This window comes from Neoarius graeffei, chromosome 28, assembly GCF_027579695.1.
Source record: "Neoarius graeffei isolate fNeoGra1 chromosome 28, fNeoGra1.pri, whole genome shotgun sequence".
In the NCBI taxonomy this organism is placed as follows: domain Eukaryota; kingdom Metazoa; phylum Chordata; class Actinopteri; order Siluriformes; family Ariidae; genus Neoarius; species Neoarius graeffei.
In genome coordinates, this window is record NC_083596.1 from 7,128,441 (window position 1) to 7,150,675 (window position 22,235).

The 22,235-nt window shown below is 44.1% G+C and overlaps 1 protein-coding gene across 1 annotated transcript in view; it reads left to right on the forward strand.

Annotated features, from left to right (window-relative positions):
* mbd2 (methyl-CpG binding domain protein 2) overlaps nt 1–22,235 on the forward strand; it is an 88,093-nt gene that overhangs the window by 17,774 nt on the left and 48,084 nt on the right. The window contains exon 2 of the mRNA XM_060913469.1: nt 14,921–15,080. Within this exon, the coding sequence (XP_060769452.1) occupies nt 14,921–15,080 (160 nt within the window). The remainder of the gene's footprint in view (nt 1–14,920; nt 15,081–22,235) is intronic.

The window sequence follows — 22,235 nt, forward strand, 5'->3', positions numbered from 1 at the left end:
GGGTCACGTGACCGCTTAGCTAATTAACGAATCATTGTTTTACGCTGATGTATAAAAAAGTTGAATAATGTGATGATTTTCACATTTTTGACGCCCTGCAGTGATTTAGATGGCATTTCTTATGTCCTTTATACATAATTATACCCAGAAAAAAATCCATGTCCCATATCCTTTAAAGTCTTATTTGGAGCACCTTTGAAAATAAAACAAGTTTTTTTTAAAGACAAGTAAGTACATTTTAGACATTTGTCAAATGCGGTTCAGCTTGTTTCAAGAAAAAAAAAAAGTATGCTTGTTTTGGGAATAAATGAACTTTACTGAAATCTTTGAATCTTTCATTACAATTCAACTCCACCTTACAGATCCTAAGTTTACTGCGACTGTTTTCTCAGTCATTCAGAGTGAGCTCCTTCTAGATGCTGTACAGACTCTAGACCAGACAAGTGCCTTCAAAGGCTACGTTCACACTGCAGGCTGAAGTGACTCAAATCCGATCTTTTCGCCCATATGTGACCTGTATCTGATCTTTTATTGACAATATGAACGACACAGATCCGATTTTTTCAAATCCGACCCAGGCCGTTTGGATATGTGGTCCTAATTCCGATCCCTATCCGCTCTTTTCATATGTGAATTCAGTCTGAACCGCCAGGTCGCATTCATCCGACTTACACGTCAACAAGCCACAAACGTCACTATTCTGCGCTGAAGTAGGCGGCGGGTCTCTCAAAAAAAGTTACAACAACATGGCGCGTAATCACGGGCGCAGATAGAGGGTGGGACTCGTCCCACCCAGATTTAAATTCACCTCGTTCGGTCCCCCCCACTTATAGGGAGGAAAAAACGTCTATGCTGTCTTTCTTTGTATAAGGCAAACCTCACGGAAAAATCAAAAGACTAATTACCATTCGGTTTATTGAGGTGCACAGCAGTGTATACATAGTTGCAACAACTCACATAAAACAAAGACTGATATTCGGTTGGTTGAGCTGCGCAGACTGCACAGGTTGCGAGCTCGAGCTTGGTTGCTATGGTTACTAACAACAAGTTTGACAGGCATATCGGGGTTGGGGTTGGTTTGCTGGCAGCTTTGTCCCCCCCAGTTTTTTGTCCCTCCCAGTTCAAAAAACGTATCTGCGCCCCTGCGCATGACATCAATGCAAGGGACGCTTCGGGCTGTGAAGGTTCTGAATCTTCTCAATGGAAGGACGCAGAGGTTAGGGAGCTGATTTCCATTTGGGGGGATGCAGCTATTCAAGCTAGATTGGATGGGTCATACCGCAACCGGGCGGTTTTACTTCCGTAAACACTGGCCATGCTCACTGCGTGTGACATCGTCGTATCCTGCAATGCGCATGCGGAACACTTTTAGGTCGCTTTTCGTTCATACTGAGGATCACATACAAGTCGCATATATTTGTTAATGTGAACGACCTCACAAAAAACTCGGATTTCACAAAAAAATCGGAATTGAGCATTAAGCCTTGCAGTGTGAACGTAGCGAAAAAGGCTATGAGTGAGTGGAGGGCGTTTTATTGAGGTCTTTTTGGAATGCTGTGAGTTAAGTTCAGTGTTTGTTTGTTTGTTTGTTTGTTTGTTTGTTTGTGTGGTTGGTTTTTTTTTGTGCCTGATCTTGTAAACCCCTCGTACACATGAATAGTCAGTGCCCCCAAAATGCACTGTTGCTTTGGCGTTGTGTAAGCACTGTAAGTCAAAATGCGTAGACTTTTTTATTATTATTATTATTATTTTTTGGTGCCTGAGGTCCTGGGGAAGTGGAATCTTAAAGTGCCATTCCACCATTGGATGTATTCTTTGGCATAAAATACAATATATTTTATGACAACATGACTAGACAGAGAAATCTTTTAGCTTCAAAATGATATATCAAACATAACTTTTTGACAACGACAAGTATATTAATTTTGCGACCAAAGTCACCTACCCTTTTAATTTCCGTGCATGATGTCATCGGCAGGTTCCCCTTCTTGTGTACCACGTGTCGGTCTATTTTTAGACCAGGAAACCCCCAAAGTGAGAGAGTCATTTCTCCTCGTATATGGGGGCCAAAAAAATTGCGAAAAATTCTGAGTTAATCTTTCAGTTAGCTAGATTTATTGGTATTAGCTAGATTTATTGGTATTATTTTTATCGCGTTCTATCCGCCATTGCTGATAATATGTGCCACGTCACACGTCACGTGGTACACAAGAAGGGGAACCTGCCGATGACATCACGCACGGAAATTAAAAGGGTAGGTGACTTTGGTCGCAAAATTAATATACTTGTCGTTTCAAAAAATGATGTTTGATATATCATTTTGAAGCTAAAAGATTTCTCTGTCTAGTGATACCATTTATATATGTTGTCAAAATATATTGTATTTTATGCCAAAGAATACATCCAGTGGTGGAATGGCACTTTAAGAGATGTTTTAATGTTTGAATGTTCATCTCATTCTCATCTCATTACCTCTAGCCGCTTTATCCTTCTACAGGGTCGCAGGCAAGCTGGAGCCTATCCCAGCTGACTATGGGCGAAAGGCGGGGTACACCCTGGACAAGTCGCCAGGTCATCACAGGGCTGACACATAGACACAGACAACCATTCACACTCACACTCACACCTACGGTCAATTTAGAGTCACCAGTTAACCTAACCTGCATGTCTTTGGACTGTGGGGGAAACCGGAGCACCCGGAGGAAACCCACGCGGACACGGGGAGAACATGCAAACTCCTCGCCGGCCACGGGGCTCGAACCCAGGACCTTCTTGCTGTGAGGCGACAGCGCTAACCACTACACCACCGTGCCGCCTGTTTGAATGTTGAAATGGGAAAAAAAAAACTTGTTGCAATGCTACACGTGTCGTCAACTTGATTCAAGATAGTCTCTGGTCTCATATCTAGAGTATTTTACTAATTACAGGTCACAAAAGGAGAATCTTTTAAGCTAGCAATGCTTAAGGCCAATTTATCCTCGCAGATGGCGTCTGCGTAGCCCCCCCACCTTCGCAGACGCTCTGCGCGCACCTCCCAAAAATTGTGACCACCGCAGAAGCCTCGCAGACAAGAGGGCTCTGATTGGTCCACTCTACATCCGCTGTACACGCACTTCCGCTTCCCTACTTTCCCAGTTTGGTTTGTTTTCACGACCGCCATTTTTAAAAACGCGAGCGAAGATGGAGCAGCACGAAGAGCGGTTGATCGAGGAAGTGAGGAAGTACGTACATCTATACGACTCCAGTTCTAGTCATTATAGACCCCTTTCACTGACGTCACCCGAAACCGGAAGTAAACAGACCCTGCGCCATTTTGGAAGACCAACAAACTCGTGATTAGGGGGAAATAACAGCAGCGGTATGTGAACCCATGAGAATAAAGTGGAGTGGCAAACGACTTAAACAAACAAATCTGAGCTGTTTTATTTATGATTTATTGGCTCAACAGTAGACTTGAAAGAAACCTGTGTGAGACTTGGCAAAAAACTGTGGATATAATGGATAAGTCTGTGCATGATCTGCGGACACTTTGAGGTAAGCAAACGCAAGAAATTCAGATTTAAAACATGCTAAATTGGCCCCAAGTTGATAACTGTATGAGGAGCAAGCCTCCCAGACTTCTACAATTTAATAATAATAATAATTTAGGATGGTTTGGGGCTTGCTCGCTGCTGCCAGGTTGGTTGTTGAGTAGCCTGACTGTTTTTTTTTTTTTTTTTCTTGCGTGTGGTATCATTGTTGACGCAAGGTTGTTTTTTGAACATGCCAATGTGGACACGATTTCCCCTGATGAGTTATGACTTCAGACGCGATGCGTGTGTGGAGGTGTGGAGTCCGTGTGATATGTGCGTAAGATAGGCTTCTCATGTGTTTGGAGATCCGAGGCAAGCGCAAGCACACCCCCCCCCCCCCCCCCCCCCCCCCCAAGGGAAAAAAAGGGATCCCCCGAAAATATCGGCATAGTTCGAACACTGAGTGTAGGCACTGGGTGTAAACAACAAATAGTTTACAATGTCTGGGTAGCAAACAGATGGCAGAATTGGTGTCCGGTCCTCCTTATGTTTCCATTCTCCCTTGCCGCGAGTCTTATCATATGGGTCAAACCCATCAATCACAGCCAGTTTCTCCACATACCGTGCCCTTTCTGCAGCTGGTAATGTACTCACATAACCAGAATTATCATCCATCGTGTCACTTTACTCTCGCTCGTACTTTGTTTTATATTGTGAGTGCATGTACTTGGTCTTCCAATATGGCGCCTAACAAAATCTCGCGGCGCGGTGACGTCATGTGAAAGGGGTCTATATTGCCGCTTTTCCACTACAAACGCGGCTGAGTCGGGCTGTGCCGTGCCGTGCTGAGTCGAGCTGAGTGGGGCTATTGGAGTTGCATTTCGACTACAACCGCGCTGAACCGTGCTGGCTGGAAGTGGGTGGACACATTGGGTGGAGTTAGCGAAAGTGGGTGGACGTCACGTGATGTCGTTAAGCAGCGCAAACAGTGACATCAGTGAGCTTTTAAGCGGTAGTCTCACCACCCGAATAGTAAACAATAAACATGGACATGGAGTCGTTAGTGTTGCTGGTCTTGGTTCTGTGGCTTGTTGTCACCGACAACGCCAACAGATACTGGCAAGAGCGTATAGATGAGGCGAGGCGCATAAGGCTTCAGAAATTCTCGTAATTCGTAATTCTTCTTCTTCCGGGTTTACGGTGTTTACAGATCCCAGCGTGCTCGCGGGGCATGTGTGGGCATGTGAGGACACTGCTCCTCACCAATCAGTGCACAGGGGAGTGTCTGCTCACGCCCCCAGCCTCACTCGGCTCGGTTTGGCTCGCTTCAGCCCCACTCCAAAACCGTGCGAGTTTTAGGGGCTAAGCAAGGCTGAAGCGAGCTGAGTCGTGCTGTTTTTTGGTAGTCGAAACGCGAGCCGTGTCGGGCTGAAGCGAGCTGAAGTGAGCTGAAAAAGGGTAGTGGAAAAGGGCCATAAGTAACCGGAGGATAAACCACTAACCACACCGACCAACTACTCCTAGCGACTTCGCGCCCCCTTGCGTTGTGGTGGTGAATAACATCGCGCATGCCTATTACTCCCCGCTCAACGATAAATTACAACTGTCTGCGAAAAGCTATCTGCGAAAGCCTTGTCGCAAGAGCATGCAGAGGCCCTAAGTTGTAGAATTTAACAATCCTAATATTAGTATATTTATCTTAAATTCAGTTTTTACTGCTAAGACTTTGTCATGAATTTAAGTGAAATACCCTTAAAATGAAATAAATAAAAATGACTTGAATGGCTAAATGTAAGAAGTACGATCTTGTTATAAGAACTATTTTGATTATTTTGAGTTAATCAGATCTCGCCTAATAAGTTCCCCAATCTTATTTTGGAATTATTTCATCTAAAAACAGGTTAGATTTTTCATCTTACTTTAAGAAATCTTACCAAGTCAAATTTGACTAGTTCCATTGGCAGATTTTTTTTCACCTGATTCAAGCAGATATGCTTTGTTTTAATCTTTTATTCCTTATTTTTTGAAAGGCCATTTTTTGCAGTGTAATCAAATGTTTTTCTTTCCTACGTCGCTTCATCTTCCATTTCTTCCTCGTGAGCCAAATAGTTACATACAGCAATAGAAAATGCATAGCTGCTTGTGTAGGGGGTGTGAGTTTGTCGTCTCGTTTGCACTTCACCTCCTGTGTATTTTTCACTAAAGATTAAATCGACCTTCAGAGAAACGACTAGTTTCACGCGTCATGAAAAGTAACACGGGGACACACACACACTTGCAAAGTCATAGTGAGTCATGCTGGTTCGTGATGTCACTGACATTAAAGCACTAACTTCGTTTCGTATGAATATTTAATATCTATACAGCTGTCGAGATAAAGCCTGGCGTCCTGCGTCTCTGCCTGGATGAAGCATTTTTAGCACTTCCTGTCTGTATAGTGGCTGAAACTCTTCCGTCTTGGTGCTCGTCCTAATGATATTTTTGTCATCAGCGTCAACGAGACTAAAGCATAAGTTGGATCTTTTCTGGATGATTCAAATGCCTTGGGTTCAGTCTGAGAACAAAATTGCGAAGCGATTGTGTCAGTCGTAGGCCAGTTGTATCCCTAGGCTCTTGGATATAGACGTAAATGCCATGTTCATCACACACCAACGTGAAACTTTTATTCAAATGTTAAATCTTCATTTCCTGTTTTCATACTCTGAACTCTCCATGCAATACAGCGACTTGATGATGAGGATCTTTCGAGCTTGTATCACAGCCATGACCGTGTGTGCGCGTGCCATTAGGTGAGTTTCAATTAAATTCAGCTCGGCAGCACTGCTCGCTTCCTCCTCAGCGTCAGCAGAGTTGCATGAGCATGGGGTTTTCCCCACTTACTGGCAGGATTTGATCAGCCGTTACACCGAGGCCACTCATCGTTACTCGGATCTTTGTTTGGTCCGTCCAGTTTCTCACAGGTCACCATGGTTCGGAATTATGACGCTAGTCTAATCTCGAGCTAGCGTTTGCACTCCACAGCGAGTTTGGCACCGCGTTGTGGTCTTTCCTTCGCCCTGGGACTCGGTTTGGAGTTTTCACAGGGTTGTGGTTTGACTCATCATCTGAATTCATTTCCAAATGACCTCCATGTCTCGGAAATGTTTCGTTTCTGTACTGATGGGAAGACTACAAGGGGGGAAAAGTTTTTTTTTTTTTGTAGTTTCCAAAAATACCAAAAGATTTCTCAAAAGATGAGCTTGATATCTTGTACAGAACTCTTTGTATTTCTCATAGTGGTAAAGTTAATTTGTTCGTTCTTAAGTTCTTTGGCTTTATCCTAGTCAGGGTCGTCGTTCCTTTCCAGGCAGGAGTACACCCTGAATGAGACGTCAGTCCCATCACTGGTCACCACACAAAGACATTCTCACACTCGTTCGCTAGTCACTCGGCATGTTTTTGGAAGGTAGGACGAAACCGGAAAACCCAGAGGCAGGGTTCTCCAGAAAATCTGAAGTAGCTGGCTAAAAAATACAGTAGGAGTTGGCGCTGGAATTTGCGGTGGCTTAGCCGCCACAGCGTGCTAATGCTAGGCCCCCCCCCCAGTGCCCTCTGGTGCATTCTCGGCTAATAAATAACTAACCATTTCCCTGTAAAATACTTGCAAAATATGTATGAAATTTCCCTCCAAATGTATACGTGCCTGGCTTTCTTAGTTACCCTCTGTAGTACGCTGCCCGGCTCTGTAACGTAACTACATATGCTACGACATGGTCATGTGGTCCAGCTCAGCCAATCAGACCACGAGAATCGAATCAATCAACAAATATGGCGTCGCTTCCTGTGTGATAGACCCGAGTCGAAGACAATTTCGTGGTAGTCTGGCTAACGCGACAAAGCTCTACGAGCTATTGGTCTGGCCAAGATATTAAGCCCAACCGTTTCCCAGAGCCCGTGGTTGACCCGCCTCCCTGAAACGCCTCAGTTTGCTACTGGTCGAAGCCAGAAAAGGCTGTGACGAAGCTTAAACCAATCACATCACTCTTTCCTCTGACGTATGTGACGCGACGGGGCTAACTGGTAGATTAAACTCTTACTGAAGCCGGTCGAGAGCAAGGCGAAAACGTCCTTCCTTTCAATAAATACCTCCAGGGCTGCTCTTTGCTCCGTTTTCAATGAGAACTTCCCGTTGAATGCTTTCAATACAGCATCTATGCGTAATAGATGCGGAAGCGTGAATGAAGCACTTCCGGCATAGATTCTGTAAACAATCTATGGCTTCCGGTCGCAGTTCTACTACGTCACTGCCTTGAACACACCTCTACCCAGGGCCGTTGGAGATGCTCAAAGTTGATTGGTTCCCGATTTTTCGGGAGCTTGGAAGAGCTGTAGATAGCTTGCCTGGCCAGACTAAGCTCGCAACAGGCTCTCGTGTTGCGTCACGCTTAGGATGGGCGGGCCCAGGCTAATTTCGTGGTGGAATAATTGGATTCGCAGCAAATGATGGGCAGCGGAGACGATATAAATCGCTTGAACTTTGAAAGGCAAGGTTTTTTATGCCTCCGCCACCGTAAGGTGCAGGAGGTATTATGTTTTCGGGTTGTCCGTCTGTCCGTGCGTGCGTCCGTCCCGAAACCTTGTGATCCGTCCGTCCGTGCGTGCGTGCGTGCGTCCCGAAACCTTGTGAACGCGAGATCTCAAAGACAAATGAAAGGAATTTCACCAAACTTTCACCATTTGTGCGCTTTGGGACAAACATGAACTGATTAGATTTTGAGATCAAAAGGTCTAAGGTCAAGGTCACTGTGAGGTCAAATGTCTGTCCGGAAACCTTGTGAACACAATATCTCCAGGGCTAATACAAGTAATTTCACCAGGTCAAGATTACTGTGAGGTCAAATGTCCATCCCTAAATCACAACTTAATAAGGCGTGTAGTCTACCAGGCGGCGTCCCCATCGACGCCGTTGGCGCCGAGTTCTATCTGTTTTTTTTTCTGGGATCGAGTAGCCGGCGCAGACCGTCTGTGTAGGTGGAGAAACACGCCAGTCCTAGCATCTGCGTGGGATATCTCTGCCGAGGAAACCCACGCAGATGCTAGGAGAACATGCGGAACTCAACACAGATAGTAATCCGAATTCGAGATTGAACCGAAGACCCTGGAGCTCTGAGGTAATCGCAGTGCTGGTGTCACTGCTTTTCTTTCTTCCTCGAATACCCCCGATTCAACTTATCAGCTAACTTTCCTTCCATTTGATGATGTAGCTGAGCGGAAACAAATCCATGTGACAAATGGCTGTGTGATTAGGAATTTACTGGCTTTCCCCTTGTACAGCACATTTCCTCTTTCCCTTTCTGTGTGTCTCTGTGACACTGCTTGGTTTTGTGTGTGTGTGTGTGTGTGTGTGTGTGTGTGTGTGTGTGTGTGTGTGTGGACGTGGCGTTCCTGACCTGCTCTGTTCTGATGTAACCACATTGTCCTTGGCTTCTCTGCTTAGATTCTGTTGACGCGTCACTCTGAGCCTATCACTCTTAGCTCGGTTTGTCTGATCTGGGAGTTCTGGGAAAACGGATAGATCGCTTCATCGCAGAACCGTATTCGAAGCGCTTTATAAACACCTCTACATTTGTTCCAGTGGGGGGGGTGGAGGTGGAATAACAGAGTTGGCTAATCCTCTTAAGGCCTTATGGGAAACAAGCCAAGTGCGTTCTTCCTGTTTGTGTTGATTGTTGAATCATGAATCCCTGTGGGCTGAAGCGAGTTGCCTGGTGTGCTTTCACTGAGTCATTCGTAATAAAGGCAGTAAACGTCGGGCCACCTGCAAAAGCTCTCGGGACTCAAATTCTCCGACTCTGACTCGGTCGCGAGGCTCAGAATAAGGGACAAGTACAGGCTTTTGTCTGATACTGTAAACAGCAGCTGAGATGTTGTGTCCTCTTAGCTGCAGGAAGTGATGCGATGCGGTCTCACATGAAGCATAGTTCCTGTTATCATCCTGAAATTGAGTATTTTCCTTTAAACCAGGAAATTTTGAAATTACTGGGTTATGAAATGTCCTCATGATACATTAATACAAGATGTTCTAGATGGAAAAAAATTAAGCGGACTTCAGCTTTAAAAACATGTTCAAGTTGTAACATCAGTCCGTTGGGGCGTTTCCCCGAGCGTAGCTGTACCGGGTTAGCCAGATACGTTGAATGGATGTATTAGGAGATGAAAACGAGGGTGGTGTTGCATGACGTAGGATTCCGCACGTCTTCCTCGTTCCGTCCTGGATCTGAGACGTTTAGCCGAGTGGCTTCATCAAGTAAAGCGAGAAAACTTTACTCCTGGAAAAAGCAGCAAATTGTGCCGTGAGCATTTTACAGAAGATTGTGGATTTGTGGAGGACTTGGATGAAAAAAATCACTGGGAAAAAGCGAGACGCGAGGCAGAAACGACAACCGAAGCCAGACGCGATCCCAACTTTGTTTCACCACAAAACACCGACAGCACACCGTGTCGTGCATCAAACGCATGCAAGATAAGCAGGTATATATATATATATATATATATATATATATATATATATATATATATATATATATATATATTAAATAAACTAGCCACTAGTTTATTTTGATTCCTTTTCTAATCCTGCATTGCCGTAATTTTTGTGGAGAAATGCAAACAAACTGACCGAGAAGTCACACTAGACCATAATAGTCGAGTTTAAAGGAACAGTCCACCGTACTTCCATAATGAAATATGTTCTTCTCTGAATTGAGACGAGCTGATCCGTACCTCTCCGAGCTTTGCACAACCTCCCAGTCAGTCAGACGCGCTGTCACTCCTGTTAGCAATGTAGCTAGGCTCAGTATGGCCAATGGTATTTTTTGGGGCTGTAGTTAGATGCGACCAAACTCTTCCACGTTTTTCCTGTTTACATAGGTTTATATGACCAGTGACATGAAACAAAGTTCAGTTACACAAATTGAAACGTGGCGATTTTCTATGCTATGGAAAGTCCGCACTATAATGACAGGCGTACTAACACCTTCTGCGCGCTTCGACAGCGCATTGATACCTTCACTCCTGTTTTCCCCCTCTCCCCCGCCCCCGTCACGTTGGTTGTATTGACGGAAGTTAGGGGGGGCGGGGGAGAGAAAAAAAAACAGGATTGAAGGTATCAATGCGCTGTCGAAGCGCGCAGAAGGTGTTAGTACGCCTGTCATTATAGTGCGGACTTTCCATAGCATAGAAAATCGCTACGTTTCAATTTGTGTAACTGAACTTTGTTTCATGTCACTGGTCATATAAACCTATGTAAACAGGAAAAAGGCGGAAGAGTTTGGTCGCATCTAACTACAGCCCCAAAAAATACCATTGGCCATGCTGAGCCTAGCTACATTACCTAGCTGCATTACCATACACCTAGCTGGCGGCACGGTGGTGTAGTGGTTAGCGCTGTCGCCTCACAGCAAGAAGGTCCGGGTTCGAGCCCCGTGGCCGGCGATGGGCCTTTCTGTGTGGAGTTTGCATGTTCTCCCCGTGTCCGCGTGGGTTTCCTCCGGGTGCTCCGGTTTCCCCCACAGTCCAAAGACATGCAGGTTAGGTTAACTGGTGACTCTAAATTGACCGTAGGTGTGAATGTGAGTGTGAATGGTTGTCTGTGTCTATGTGTCAGCCCTGTGATGACCTGGCGACTTGTCCAGGGTGTACCCCGCCTTTTGCCCGTAGTCAGCTGGGATAGGCTCCAGTTTGCCTGCGACCCTGTAGAACAGGATAAAGCGGCTAGAGATGATGAGATGAGATGTTCTATTCTGAATAAAATATGGAATTTTGAAACTTCCACATCATTGCATTCCGTTTTTATTTACAATTTGTACTTTGTCCCAATTTTTTTGGAATCGGGGTTGTAGAATTTTTTGTCAACATTTATCTTTTTTTTTATAAGATTTATTTATAAGATTATCAAAAATCTTATAAATTTTTGCCAGCATTTCTCAGGAGAATAGCATTAATTTTACATCATGGATAGCGATAACGACAGTGTTCACAGCGAAAGCGAGTTTTACTACCCTGAGGAAGAAGAAATACAAGAAAACATTTCAGGAGAAAGCTAAAAACCTCTAACTTGCTAACGCCGAGCAAAAACATGGCTGAATCCTGAATGACTCCTATTTGTATAAATAGGGGACTACATAGGCGGCAAAATGTAGTTTTTTTCCTGCCATGGAAGTGCACTTGTATACCGAGGAGGAAGCGATTTGCATTACAGCCGTGAATGAGGATTCAAAATGGCGGCTCGGCTCGGTTTTCCCTTTCGGGTGCTCTCGTTTTCTGTTAGAATTTGATAAAGAAAAAAATAAAAAAATATATTATTTAAAATATAATATATATAATATTATAATAAAAAATATATTATTATATTATAAATAATATTATAAAATAATATTATAATAAAAAAATATATTATTTACCGGGCGGCACGGTGGTGTAGTGGTTAGCGCTGTCGCCTCACAGCAAGAAGGTCCGGGTTCGAGCCCCGTGGCCGGCGAGGGCCTTTCTGTGCGGAGTTTGCATGTTCTCCCCGTGTCCGCGTGGGTTTCCTCCGGGTGCTCCGGTTTCCCCCACAGTCCAAAGACATGCAGGTTAGGTTAACTGGTGACTCTAAATTGAGCGTAGGTGTGAATGTGAGTGTGAATGGTTGTCTGTGTCTATGTGTCAGCCCTGTGATGACCTGGCGACTTGTCCAGGGTGTACCCCGCCTTTCGCCCGTAGTCAGCTGGGATAGGCTCCAGCTTGCCTGCGACCCTGTAGTAGAGATAATGAGATGAGATATTATTTCCCAGCTTAAGGTCAGTCCGTATGGTGAAATACCGTGACCTCGGGCTTGAATACTGACCTCGGCCCAGAGGGCCTCGCTCAGTACTTTCAAGACCTCGGTCACGGTATTTCATGATACGGACCTCCCAGCTGGTAAATTACATATATATATTTCTTCTTGCTTTCTGTGTCAGTCTTTCACGTTTCATTCGCACACTCACGTCTTCCATTTTCCTCTCCTGTTTCAAATTTGTATCCCACAATGCCTTGCGCAAACAGGGAAAGCCCACCACGTGACGCATGACGTAGTAGCTTGTATTGGGTCATGGTGAAGCAGAAAAAAATAGCGGGGAATTTAGAGGCACATGGCCCTAAATTCATTAATTGTTCGATTTAAAAAAAACTAAGAAAAGTCTGTGATTCGAATTCAGTGGCTTTCGGTCCATTAAACAAAAGTGATTAGCTAGGTGTCGGGGGAAATTCTTTTTATGACCTACACTTGAAAAATCTAAAAGGCGGTCTAGCTTTAAAGAAAACTGCGTAGTGTTTTCTTTGATAAAGAACAAACAATTTGTTTTATTATTATTAATCTGCGTATATAGCGTGACATGTCCAGCATGCAAGACTGGTTTGTTTGTGAAAACAACATGGCATCCATGCCGTCTTGTCGGTGAACTCGAGCTTTGTTTGGAGGAGTTGATCTGTCTGTGAGAATCGTGCTCTCTCTCTCTCACACACACACACACACACACACACACACACACACACACACACACACACACACACACACTCTGACCCACGGAGGATGAATAATTGAGCGTTACGGTTGGATCTCGCTGAGCCTCCCTGCCGCTATCCTGGTTTTGTGAGGAATGCATGCTCAGGGTTTCTCACTCATATATGTGTGCTTTTGCACGGCAGAATGTAAACAAGAGCGTGTGCACAATTTTACAGTAAAGATTGCTATCCGCCGTCTGTTGGTGGATAGCTCTGTGTGTGTGTGTTGCTCCTGCTGTCTTTGTGTGTGTATGTGGGTTGTGCGGTATGCCAGTCGAGAGCAAGGAATAGCTAGTGTCACTCTCGCATGCTCTCTCTCTCTCTCTCTCTTTCTCTTTCTTTCTCTGTCTCTCTCACACCCCTCCCCCTTTTGCACAGCGTAACCACACTGCTCTCATGGTTGGCCTACGCCCTTTTAACGGCGCTGCCGACTCCCACTGTGCCCTCCGGGAAGCGCCCTGGAGGCTCGTGGATCTTGCTTGCCTCGAGCTCGCTTGACTTTAGATCACAGTTACACAAAAGCGTCGTGATTTTCGTTTTAAAAGGTTGGCGTCGGCTTCCAGGCCTCACGCCGCGTCCATATGGCCGTGTGTTTCTTTTAGAGGAACTTCACCCTGTGACTTTGCTCACACTCCCAGCTTTCGCACTACATGATAAAGCGTATGACATTTCTTAATTAGAAATTGTATCACGGTTCCCAGCTCTGGATGATGGTGAGGTTGTTTGAGGAGCAGCGTTTATGCGCGTATGTGGTTTTCTCTCGGTGTGTCTTCGTTTTGACTCATCTGTGAGTCACGCGCTCCCTTCACCCCACTGATCCGATTCCTGCACAGTCATTTCGTCTCACGTCTGTGGACAAACATGCTTTCTGACTGACGGCTTGTTCTTAGTCTTTTAATAATAATAATCTCTAATAGTGATTCATTTTCATACTTCTGGAGAGCATTATGACGTGCGCACACACACGCGCACACACACGCACGCAGCCGTGTCACCTGATAGGCATCTAGCCAGCATGTTAACTGCTGCTTGTGCACTGTTTCGCTGCGGCTTTGCACCTCTCGATGCACGATTCAGATGTGTAACCGACGAACCCCATTTTATCACTGGAGTTCCTTTAAGATGCCATTTCGAAAAAGGCGACCTTATACCACATGCTGTTATCCCGCTGCATCAGAGCACGTCTGTATCATCAGGCTAGGGTCAGTTAAGTCACAATTTGCATGTAGCCATGGATCTCGAATGCAAATGATGTCCCTGATTAAAAAAAAAAAAGACAGGCTGCTTGTTGTTGTTGTTGTTGTTGTTTTATTTTTCGTCCTGGTCTCTAGTGAGCGGTCAAATGATACACTGGATGTAGATTATGAGTCAAATTTTGACTCCTCAGCATGCTCTAATCAGTAAACCAGCACAGCCATGAGGCGCGGAATAATAATATTTATTTTTCTACTCATCCAGATGGCCTTGAGTACGTGCTGTACGAGTACTAACCAGCTCCGTTGTAAAAGCCTTACGTCTTTTCCGTCTCTGGAGCAGGATTACCGATTTGAACCTCCTTCACCAGTATGTTCTCCTTTTGCACTGCTTCTGTTCCTTAGGATTTGATTAAAGGAGGCGTGGCACGATTTGTGTCCTCATATAAATCAAGTGAAGTGAAATGAAGTAATGACCTGGCTGGGATGAGATTCTTTCCTTTACGCGTCACTCGATGATCATTAGTCACGTGGACGCACGGAGATGCCCTCGAGGTTGAGGTTCGGTGGGATTAGTCACACCCTTCACTATTTCAGTTATTTACTGGAAAATTAAAAATGTGTTTTTTTTTTTTTTTTTCTTCTCTGTAGTCCATCAGGGAAGAAGTTCCGGAGCAAACCTCAGCTGTCCCGATACCTCGGGAACACGGTGGATCTGGGATGCTTCGACTTCCGGACGGGAAAGATGATGCCTAGCAAAATACAGAAAAGCAAACACCGGCTTCGCAGCGAACATCTCAGTCTGTCCAAGGTAAAGACCCGGGAGCGATTATTACACGCGGTGAACACTTCACATGGACAGATCTGTTTTTTTTGGAATTAAATAAATGCTTGAGCAGCCACCTCGCAGCTCCTTGGTTCGATCCAAAGCTCGGGTTGTCATCTCTGCAGGGTTTCATTATTATTAAGACTACTACTACTACTACTACTACTAATAATAATAATAATAATATAACAAACTGACTGTTAGCAGTAGTGCTACACAATACATTCATATCTCAAACCACAGAAATTCTGCATTTAATGTTGCAGGATGATACACAGGAAGTTTGATAATGTGCTATACAGCTGTGTGTGTGTGTGTGTGTACTGTGTATTAGCATACAATCGCTGTTGCAATTTTTGCACCTTGCATATACACACACACACACGTTTATTTATTTATTTATATATATATATATATATATATATATATATATATATATATATATATAAAAACCACGGTGGTGTAGTGGTTAGCGCTGTCGCCTCACAGCAGAAAGGTCCGGGTTCGAGCCCTGTGGCCGGCGAGGGCCTTTCTGTGTGGAGTTTGCATGTTCTCCCCGTGTCCGCGTGGGTTTCCTCCGGGTGCTCCGGTTTCCCCCACAGTCCAAAGACATGCAGGTTAGGTTAACTGGTGACTCTAAATTGAGCGTAGGTGTGAATGTGAGTGTGAATGGTTGTCTGTGTCTATGTGTCAGCCCTGTGATGACCTGGCGACTTGTCCAGGGTGTACCCCGCCTTTCGCCCGTAGTCAGCTGGGATAGGCTCCAGCTTGCCTGCGACCCTGTAGAACAGGATTAAGCGGCTACAGATAATGAGATGAGATGAGATAATAAAAATTCTTGCTGTGAGGCGACAGCGCTAACCACTACACCACCCACTACACCACCGTGTGTATATATATATATATATATATATATATATACGTCCATCTCGTGAGATGATGGTTTACACTCTATCACACTTGCGCAGATGGCTCAGCAAGCCTATTCTTTTTAAGTTATGACACTTAAACGGCGAGCATCCTGCTGGCTCTTCTTTCCGCTGCTGACGTCGCTGCTCTGCAAGCATAGTTTGCATTTTCACTTCCGACTCCCTCACTTCTTGTTCACCAGCCAATCGCCAAGTGGAACAAACCGCTGCTTTCTCTTCCCAATCTGTGACTCCGATGCTGGTCTTCTTGAGGTCCTGTTTGATAACGTCTTTGAAACGGAGTTTTGGGCGGCCAACGGGCCTTGTGCCCTCGGACAGCTCGCTGTAGAGAAGGTCCTTAGGAATCCTGCCATTGTCCATTCTCTTGATGTGTGTGTTTTTATATACTACTGAGGACCAAATGTCCCCACAAGGATAGTAAAATCGGACAATTTTGACCTTGTGGGGACTTTTGGATGGTCGCTTCTCTACAGCGAGCTGTCCGAGGGCACAAGGCCCGTTGGCCGCCCAAAACTCCGTTTCAAGGACGTTATCAAACAGGACCTCAAGAAGACCAGCATCGGAGTCACAGATTGGGAAGAGAAAGCAGCGGTTCGTTCCACTTGGCGATCGGCTGTCGGACCTTTGGATGGTCCCCATGAGGAAATTGCTGTTTTGTGTGTGCGGTTTTTTTAAACAAATAATAATAAGTTACATTTATATAGCGCCTTTTTCAAACTCAAGGTCGCTTTATAGAGGCCAAAGAAAAGAACACACAAAAAAAATTGCTAAAGAGTGGTGAGTTTATGCAGTGGTGGTGGAGAAGTGTTCATGAAACAGAAAAAAATAAATAAAAGATCCCAAAACTTTCCTTTTCATTACGGAGGTTAGGGTTCGAGTTTAGGTACAGGCACAGCATTTATTAACTGCAATAATAATTATGTCAATGGAAAGTTCTCACAAGGATAGTGAGTCAAACGTGTGTGTGTGTGTGTGTGTGTGTGTGCGTGCACGTGGTTGTTTACATGTCAGCAGCTGCCCTAATCATTGTATCACTCAGGCTGAACAGATAACAGCAGAACTCGCTGGTGTCATGCAGGACCTGGCATACTGACAAAGAGAAAGAAGAAAAACACTACACGGAAGCTTCTAGAACGCGTCGCTGTCGACAAAGCTGCTACTCTCTCTCGCTTTAAAAAAAAAAAAAAAGCAAATGAGCCCAGTAGCGGGTTTTCTACAGACCGAAGTTCTCTTGTTTTTCACCGTATAATACGACGTGCATGACTGATCCGTTTCTGCCCTCGTTTCTTACATGACATAACTCAAGGTGATGAAGAAACTCTGGAATTGTTCCACCACTAACATTAACCTGATCAACTGAGACAAAAATGTTTTTCCAGGCCTGCAGTAAATGACGGTTTTTAAATCGACGAAAATCTACGAATGAAGGATTTATACCGTTTTTTTTTTTTTTTTTTTGCTAAACCAGCATTCTTGTTAAAAACGTAACCGTCTTCAAATTTAGCAGTTTCATTCACCGATCATATAACACTACGTTCAGACTGCAACCTGAAACGACCCATATCCGATTTGTTGTGAAATCCGATTTTTTTGTTAGGCCGTTCACATTACCAATTATATGAGACTTGTATGCGATCTCCAATATGAACGGAAAACGACCCAAAAGTGTCCCGCATGCGCAAATTGACACGTAATAAGCACGTCTACGTAATACGTAAAAAAAAAAAAAGCGCACTCTTCAAGTTTAATGATTTCTTTTTTGTTTGTTTGTTTAATTATCTGGTTAGTGTTAAAGTGTGAGGTCTCGTGTGTGTTTTTGTTTCTGAACTGAAATGAAAACGTGTAGCCTGGTAACGAGGGTTGACTCCTAAATGTCTCTCTAATTTCTATATAAGTGCACTACATGTTACTAGGAAGTAATGGATTTTTAAACTCTATATAGTGCACTCGAGCTTCAGTAGGCAGTCATTTGGGATACGGCCGCTGTATTACCAAACTCTTAATTCAGGCTTAATAATTTGCACATATTTATTTCGTCATATTAATAAACTTTTTCTACATTTTTATAAATATTTATTTAGATTGTTTATAGCCAGCTGAATTCTGCAACTTCTCTCAGCGCTGGCTCAAGGTGCAGAAACACCAGTGCAGTTTGCGATGGAGATGAGGCGAGACCTGGCGATGTGGTTTTTGTGGCGGCGGAACTCGCACAATAATCTGATTAATGTGGGCAGCAGACTAATGAGACCGAAGGTGTCAAATTACTGGAAATTTCCAGAACAATCTTATAATCTTGTAATACAGGATGGTTTAAGTTATAAATCAGTTATAGAAACTGTTTTATTTAATCAGGCTAACAGATAAACCATCCAGGTCCCTACCAAATCCACCATTAGCTTGATCAATTCTATAAAAGTCTATTTAAATTCTGAAAACTGTACAAATGTTGTTGTTTTCCACCAAAGAGGCGGGATTAGCCAACGCAGAATAGTGACGTTTGTCTCTTGTTGATGACGTGTAGGTCGCATGAATGCGACCTGTCCGGTCAGACTGCAGTCGCATGTGAAAATAATGGATATGCATCGGATTTAGGACCACATATCCAAGCGGCCTGGGTCGCATGTGAAAAAATCGGATCTGTGTCGTTCAGATTGTCAATAACAAATCGGATACAGGTCGCATATGGGCAAAAAAATCGGATATGGGTCGTTTCAGGGTGCAGTCTGAACGTAGTCTAACAGTGTTACATTTCATTGTATGTCGAACATTGTTTAGAAGGTGGGGGAGGGGTAAAGCTACAATCTCTGACGTGGAATTGAAGTTGGAAATCCAAATGAATTTCCGATTAAAATTCCCAGCTCGTTGCCGTGAAGACACTCGATGTGACGGTCGAAATGTCAGGTTACTTTATAAATTCTAAAACGCTTATTTAAAGCTAGACCGCCTTTCAGATTTTTCAAGTGTAGGTCATAAAAAGAATTTCCCCCGACACCTAATTATTTTTGTTTAGTGGACTGAAAGCCACTGAATTCGAATCCCAGACTTCCAATTTTATTAGTTTAAAAAAAAAAGAACAATTAATGAATTTATCTCCACGTGATCCTAAATTCTCCGTTATTTTTTCCTGCTTCACCATGACCCAATACAAGATACTACGTCATGCGTCACGTGGTGGGCTTTCCCCGTTCACGCAAGGCATTGTGGGATGCAAATTTGAAACAGGAGAGAAAAATGGAGGACGTGAGTGTGCGAATGAAATATGAAAGACTGACACGGAAAGCGTGAAGAAAAGACGTTATGTTGTATGCGAAGGAAAGGAAACGCAGGACCAGAGTAATAAATATCGGCGGTCAGCGAGCACCTTGGTGTGATCAGCTGTTCGTTTAGCGACAGAATGATGGAACTGTCAGTGCATGCTCAAAGTAAACCTGCGCATGCGCACGCACACACGGACTTCCTCCACGAACTAAATTTCATCGATTTTATGAAATCGAAAAGCCGTCTCGCTTTAAGTTTCCGTTTTGATTCTTCAATGCGGTTGGATTCTCGATCCTGATTGGTCAGGATGTGTTGATGTATTTTCTATAACTTGGACATTATTTCCAGCTGTTAGTGTTGTATAACAATGAATGAGGTATTACGGCGCCACCTTACAGGTCATTTATGCTCCTTTTACGTACCAAAATAAATACGTCCGTTTCAAACGATGTAACCGTCACTGCCCACGTACTTCCATGTGTCCTTTACGTTGGCGGCGATTGTTATTGTGAAGCAGTACATCCACTAGAGAGCGGTATAGAGTCAAAGGTTTCTGACCACAACAGCAGTGACGATGGAGAAGGTCGTAATAATGTACCTGTTAAAGCTGAGGCAGTGTTGTAGACGCTGTAAACATCATAACAGAGGTTTTAATTTTTTTTACTAAATCGCATAACCTCGCCTTAAAAAGGTTCAGCATTTTTAACATTTCTTCGTGTCTCGCTTGAACTATTGGCTGCACTTTCCCTACGATTTCCAGTGGCACTGTTCCATTTCGTGTATATCCATAAACTTTCAGAAAACGTGCACAAATATGGACGAAATTAATGCGGAGGACGGAGAGAAGGCTCCGTGTGTATCCGTATACATGTTTAATGTTGGGTGTAAATTAGCCTTAAGGGTTGTAGTGGGGATTACATTTTTTGAGCTTCTTTTGCACTCGTTCAGAATTCTTTTTGTGATCCCTCACAGTACTTTTGCTCTCACTCGGAATTCTTTTCGTGTTCCCTTGTAATACTTTTGTGCCCGCTGGCTTGGAATTCTTTTGCACTTGCTCGAAAATCTTTTTGCGTTCCCTTGCAATTCTTTTGCACTCGCTCGCTTGGAATTCTTTTGCGCTCACTCAGAATTCTTTTCGTGTTCCCTCGCAATACTTTTGTGCCCGCTCACTTGGAATTCTTTTGCGCTCACTCGGAATTTTTTTTGCATTCCCCCGCAATACTTTTGTGCCCGCTTGCTTGGAATTCTTTTGCGCTCGCTCAGAATTCTTTTTGTGTTCCCTCACAATACTTTTGCGATCGCTTGGAATTCTTTTTGTGTTTCCTCGCAATACTTTTGCGATCGCTCAGAATTTTTTTTGCATTCCCCTGCAATACTTTTGTGCCCGCTCGCTTGGAATTCTTTTGTGCTCGCTCAGAATTCTTTTCGTGTTCCCTCATAATACTTTTGTGCCCGCTCACTTGGAATTCTTTTACGCTCGCTCAGAATTCTTTTTGTGTTCCCTCGCAATACTTTTGTGCCCGCTCGCTTGGAATTCTTTTGCGCTCGCTCAGAATTCGTTTCGTGTTCCCTCGCAATACTTTTGTGCCCGCTCGCTTGGAATTCTTTTGCGATCGATCGGAATTCTTTTCGTGTTCCCTCATAATACTTTTGTGCCCGCTCACTTGGAATTCTTTTGTGCTCGCTCAGAATTCTTTTTGTGTTCCCTCGCAATACTTTTGTGCCCGCTCGCTTGGAATTCTTTTGCGCTCGCTCGGAATTCTTTTTGTGTTCCCTCATAATACTTTTGCGATCGCTTGGAATTCTTTTTGTGTTTCCTCGCAATACTTTTGCGATCGCTCAGAATTTTTTTTGCATTCCCCCACAATACTTATGTGCCCGCTCGCTTGGAATTCTTTTGTGCTCGCTCAGAATTCTTTTTGTGTTCCCTCGCAATACTTTTGTGCCCGCTCGCTTGGAATTCTTTTGCGATCGCTCGGAATTCTTTTCGTGTTCCCTCATAATACTTTTGTGCCCGCTCACTTGGAATTCTTTTGCGCTCACTCGGAATTTTTTTTGCATTCCCCCGCAATACTTTTGTGCCCACTCGCTTGGAATTCTTTTGCACTTGCTCAGAATTCTTTTCGTGTTCCCTCATAATACTTTTGCGATCGCTTGGAATTCTTTTTGTGTTTCCTCGCAATACTTTTGCGATCGCTCAGAATTTTTTTTGCATTCCCCCGCAATACTTATGTGCCCGCTCGCTTGGAATTCTTTTGTGCTCGCTCATAATTCTTTTTGTGTTCCCTCGCAATACTTTTGTGCCCGCTCACTTGGAATTCTTTTGCGCTCGCTCGGAATTCTTTTCGTGTTCCCTCATAATACTTTTGTGCCCGCTCACTTGGAATTCTTTTGCGCTCGCTCAGAATTCTTTTTGTGTTCCCTCGCAATACTTTTGTGCCCGCTCGCTTGGAATTCTTTTGCGCTCGCTCAGAATTCTTTTTGTGTTCCCTCGCAATACTTTTGTGCCCGCTCGCTTGGAATTCTTTTGTGCTCGCTCAGAATTCTTTTTGTGTTCCCTCGCAATACTTTTGTGCCCGCTCGCTTGGAATTCTTTTGCAATCGCTCGGAATTCTTTTCGTGTTCCCTCATAATACTTTTGTGCCCGCTCACTTGGAATTCTTTTGCGCTCGCTCAGAATTCTTTTTGTGTTCCCCCGCAATACTTATGTGCCCGCTCGCTCAGAATTCTTTTTGTGTTCCCTCGCAATACTTTTGTGCCTGCTCGCTTGGAATTCTTTTGCGCTCGCTTGGAATTCTTTTCGTGTTCCCTCGCAATACTTTTGTGCCCGCTCGCTTGGAATTCTTTTGCGCTCGCTCAGAATTCTTTTTGTGTTCCCTCGCAATACTTTTGTGCCCGCTCGCTTGGAATTCTTTTGTGCTCGCTCAGAATTCTTTTTGTGTTCCCTCGCAAT